The sequence below is a fragment of the Henckelia pumila genome, chromosome 3 (assembly GCF_033568475.1).
Source record: "Henckelia pumila isolate YLH828 chromosome 3, ASM3356847v2, whole genome shotgun sequence".
In the NCBI taxonomy this organism is placed as follows: domain Eukaryota; kingdom Viridiplantae; phylum Streptophyta; class Magnoliopsida; order Lamiales; family Gesneriaceae; genus Henckelia; species Henckelia pumila.
In genome coordinates, this window is record NC_133122.1 from 1,338,518 (window position 1) to 1,343,519 (window position 5,002).

Sequence of the window (5,002 nt, forward strand, 5' to 3'; positions counted from 1 at the left end):
GGGAAAAAATAAGCCCCGTAGCAGATCCCGGGGGCTGGTAAAAGAGGTAATAGTAGGCCACGAGGATGTGGACATGGATTTAGAGGAGGGCGCAATGGCCCTCAAGGTAGAGGGAGAGGCCATGGCCCCTCTGGTGGTGATCGTGGGCCTGCTGGGGGTGGAAATACGGTTTACTCGGGAACTTTTGAAGGCACGGGTGATAATGAAATGGAAAGGGCTGGAGAAAATTGCAATGAACAGCCTGTTGAAAAATTGGATGAGAATTTGGATGAGGATGGGGTGATATTTGAAGTCCCAGATGCGAATGGCAATGGGAAGATTGTGGTTGAAGTTTTCGAAGGGGATAGTGATAACGAAGGCTTTGAAACAGTGGTAAGCAAGCGCACCAAGAAAGCAGTGAAGTATCTCAAGCGATTAAGTAAGGGATGCAGCTCGGGGAGCTCCAGCTCTAGCATGACCGAGTACATTGAGGTCAACCCAAGAACCTGGTTACCGAATATGACTGCAAAATCTTTCCTACTGAACAATGCACAAATCAGGGCCCGACGACTTAAAGTCGTCGATCGTCACCCATGAAGATTGCATGTTGGAATGTGAGGGGCCTCAACAAGCCCCTCAAACAGAATAATGCTCAGGGAGTGTTGAAGAAACACAATTTGAGTATTCTTGGGTTACTTGAAGTCAAGATTAAGCCTAATCTTTTGGATCGTATGATGGACACTAAGTTCCTGGGGATGCCCTTCTTACACAACTTCCATGTGTGTCCTAATAGCCGCATTTTGATCATGTGGGACTCTAAGATGGTACACTTGGATCTTCTGGAGATGACTGATCAATTTATACATGTGACAGTCAGCTGTCTTCATACTCATAGGATTTTCCTTGCCACCTTCGTGTATGGTTGGAACTCGATGGTGGCCAGAAGACCTCTTTGGGATTTTTTGCTTAGAAGGGGAGATGATATTGACCTTCCGTGGATTCTGATGGGTGATTTTAACTGTGTTAGGCACCCTTATGAGAAAATGGGAGGTGTGCCGGTTGCACCTAGGGAAATGGCAGGCCTTAGGAACTGTATTGCCAGACTTGAGCTCTCAGATGTTAATCATGTTGGGTGTTTCTTCACCTGGTTTAGTTTGGCCATATCGTCTAAACTGGATAGAGTTATGGTTAACCACCATTGGACTGAATCCAACTTGGATGTTTTTGTGGATTTTGTTGCTCCTAGAGTCTTCTCTGATCACTCTTGCAGCGTTATCACCATCTTCAGAGATCATAGCCATAGGGCTACCCCCTTCAAATTCTTTAATATGTGAACGATTCATCAAGACTTTCAGATGATTGTTCGAGATAACTAGTTTTATGGAGGGGGTGGAACTGCGCAGTTTGTCATCAAGAAAAAAATTAATGGTATAAAAAGAGTCCTTAAGCAACTCAATGACATGCACTTTAGCCACATTTCGAGCCGTGCTAAGATCGCTAATGAGAAGCTTGTAGAAGCTCAAAGCAGGGCTCTCAATGGGGATGGGGTGGATAACAGTATAGTTGAGTTGAGGAGGAGGGCGGAGTACCTTCTTGAGGCTGAGTGATTATTCCTATCCCAAAAAGCTAAGTGCGAGTACCTCAAGCACAGTGATAGATGTTCAAAATTCATTCATGGTATGATCATGCGGAACATCAAACGTAATAAGATTGTGGCTTTCACCCTTAGAGATGGTTCTACTTCGGTGAACCCGAATGAGATTGCAGATGAATTTGTGGGATATTATAGGAACCTTCTTGGGGTTGCCACGGATATAGAAGCTTTGGATGAATATATTATTTCCCTTGGGCCCATTCTACCAGATTCCTGTTGGGATGAGTTGACTAGGGTGGTTAGTGTGGATGAAATCAGAGGTGCATTGGGCAAAATTGAAGATGACAAAGCCCCGGGGCCTGATGGCTTTGGTGCTGCGTTCTTTAAGAAATCTTGGGGCACTGTTGGTGGGGATGTCATTGCTGCGGTGTCGGAATTTTTCAGGAGTGGGAAACTCTTAAAACAATGGAACCATGCGTCAATTGCTCTAGTCCCTAAGACTGATCATGCTACTTCTGTCTCTGATTTTAGGCCTATTTCGTGTTGTACTGTATTGTATAAGATCATATCAAAGATCTTGGCATCTAGATTGGGAAGGGTGATTGAGCCTTTGATAAGCCCGGCGCTGGCAGCCTTTATCCCTGGGCGTTCTATAGTGGAAAATATTCATTTGGCCCAGGAAATGTTGAAACACTATGCGAGGAAAAGGGGCTCTCCACGTTGTATTCTTAAGATTGATCTACAAAAAGCCTATGATACAGTTCATTGGGAATTTTTACGAGATTCTCTCCGGCTCCTTAATTTCCCTCCTGTATTTGTTTCTTGGATTATGGAGTGTGTTTGTTTGACCTCGTTCTCTATTTCATTTGGGGGCCAACTTTACGGACTCTTTAAGGGCGCGAGGGGCCTGCGTCAGGGTGACCCCCTCTCCCCCCTCCTCTTTGTCATTTGCATGGAAATGCTTTCGAGATCCCTATTGCAAGCATCTAGGCTGCCAGACTTCCAATTCCACCCTAGATGTGAGGCATTGAGTATTACTCATCTTGTTTATGCTGATGATCTATTAATCTTGGCTAAGGGTGAAACTCATAGTGCAAAAATTGTATTGGACTGTGTTGACAAGTTTGGGAAAACAGCTGGCCTCCGAGAAAATGCCTTGAAGTCCAATATCTTCTTGGCAGCAGTTAAGGAGCCAATTAAAAGGGACATTATTAGGATGAGTGGATACCACGAGGGTTCCTTTCCCTTCCGTTAATTGGGAATCCCTTTGGCAGCAGGGCGATTGACAGAGAGAGACTACAGTGGTTTGGTGGACACCATCGCCAAGAAAGTGGCTGCTTGGCCCAGACATACCCTTTCCTATGCAGGTAAGTTGGAACTGATCCGATCGGTTGTACAGGGTGTGGAATGTTTTGGGCTTTCTATCTTGCCTATCTCTTGCGGGGTAATAGACAAGATTGAAAAGACATGTAGAAGCTTTATGTGGACTAGCAAGCACCCCCCTATCTCTTGGCGTAAAGTTTGTTCTCCTATTAATGATGGTGGGTTGGGGCTTAGAGATCTGAGAATCTGGAATAAGACGTTGCTTGCAAAGACGCTTTGGGATATCCATAAGAAAAAAGATTCTCTGTGGGTAAAATGGATTAACCACTATTATTGGGATAATGTCATGGATTGGACAATTAGGAAAGATGATACCAGCCTAATTAAGAAACTAGTGGAGATCCGGGATGAATTGGCCCTTAAGTTTGGTAACTGGGAAGGGGCGGCTGCTCAGTTGGAGATATGGTTTGGCAAGAAAGATGGGTTAGCTCAGTTGTACAACAACTTCTTTATAGGCAACGGGAGGTGGCCTTGGAAGCCCATTGTGTGGAGACCATACATCCTTCCCAAACACAGAATTATTTTTTGGCTTATTGCCCATGGTAAATGCTTAACCAAAGATCGGCAACCTTATATCCCTAACAAATCTTGTGCGTTTTGTGGAACACATACTGAAGATGCGCAACACTTATTCTTTGAGTGTACGGTTTCAAGACGGATCTGGGCTCGATTGTGGGACTGGCTGGGTATTCAATATCAGGTTAGTTCTTTGATGGGTTTGCTAAGATTTATGCGCAGGTTTTACAGGGGCACAACGATGAACAAAAGGAGATGCCAGGCAGGAGTAGCTGCAGTCTTGTACCACTTATGGGGGGCTCGGAACCGAGCAATCTTTGAAGCTGAACGTCCTGATATTGATGCTATCATCAGAAAGATTATTATTCACATTCACCATGCCTTGAGTCTCTAGAATTTACTACATGGCTCTATTTTACATCTGCTAGAGCTCTCTTGACTGTATGGATTGAGGAGGGTTGAGTTGATACTATTGTACTACTTGCCTACTGAGGATCTCTCATTCTTACTAGCCTCTGCATAGCTCGATTTTATCTCTCATTTTGGCTTTATTACTTTGACATTTTGGGTCCTATATTAGAATGTTTTTTGGTTCCTGGGTATGCCCAGAGTAGTTGTAAGTTCCTGAGTATGCTCAGTGTAGTTGTACGTCCCTGGGTATGCCCAGTGTAGTTGTACGTCCCTGAGCATGATGTTTGGCAGATATTTTGACTCTCCTATCATCACCATGCATGTGCGTTGGACATCTTCCTCTGCTATTGCTTCGTGCTATTTATGGTCCACGCCCGAGTCGATCGACGGACTGGCTCTTACCGTTCCACATCAGACTGGGGCGCATCGCCGGTCCCCATCCGCTTCCCTCCCGACAATTTCAAGAACTTTTTGACTCTCTTTTCAAAGTCCTTTTCATCTTTCCCTCGCGGTACTTGTTCGCTATCGGTCTCTCGCCCGTATTTAGCCTTGGATGGAATTTACCGCCCGATTGGGGCTGCATTCCCAAACAACCCGACTCGCCGACAGTGCCTCGTGGTGTGACAGGGTCCAGGCACGACGGGGCTCTCACCCTCTCTGGCGCCCCTTTCCAGGGGACTTGGGCCCGGTCCGCTGCTGAGGATGCTTCTCCAGACTACAATTCGGACGACATTGTCGCCCGATTCTAAAGTTGGGCTATTCCCGGTTCGCTCGCCGTTACTAGGGGAATCCTTGTAAGTTTTTTTTCCTCCGCTTATTGATATGCTTAAACTTAGCGGGTGATCCCGCCTGACCTGGGGTCGCAATCGTGGGGAAAAACAAATCCAGTGCGCCGTTGGGTCGCATCCGTGGCCCGATGCAATACTACACGATAGTTTGCGAGTCAAGGAATACAACCACCAAGTATCGTGTGACATGCATTGACACGGCATCTTATTTTGGGCCGGCCGCTACGCAAGGATAACGGGAGGCCAGTTTCCGCCCCTCCTTCGGATGGACGCATCAGCCCGCCCGGTACTTTTCTAGCCTGGGGGGAGACGCTGGGGGCGACGAGATGCG

General features: G+C 46.3%; 1 protein-coding gene across 1 annotated transcript; it reads left to right on the top strand.

Annotated features, from left to right (window-relative positions):
• Positions 1–572: 572 nt before the first annotated feature.
• LOC140886448 (uncharacterized) lies at positions 573–1,586 on the top strand. Its single transcript, XM_073293023.1, has 2 exons — positions 573–1,309; positions 1,451–1,586. The coding sequence occupies exons 1-2, from the start codon at positions 573–575 to the stop codon at positions 1,584–1,586; spliced, it is 873 nt and encodes a 290-aa protein (XP_073149124.1).
• The last annotated feature ends 3,416 nt before the right edge of the window (positions 1,587–5,002 follow it).

Bases quoted from the DNA above. Each gene is read 5' to 3' on its own strand.
- LOC140886448 (XM_073293023.1), top strand. From the start codon at position 573: ATGAAGATTGCATGTTGGAATGTGAGGGGCCTCAACAAGCCCCTCAAA. The intron at 1,310-1,450 runs GTGAACGATTCA...CATGCACTTTAG, and splicing joins CCCTTCAAATTCTTTAATAT to CCACATTTCGAGCCGTGCTA.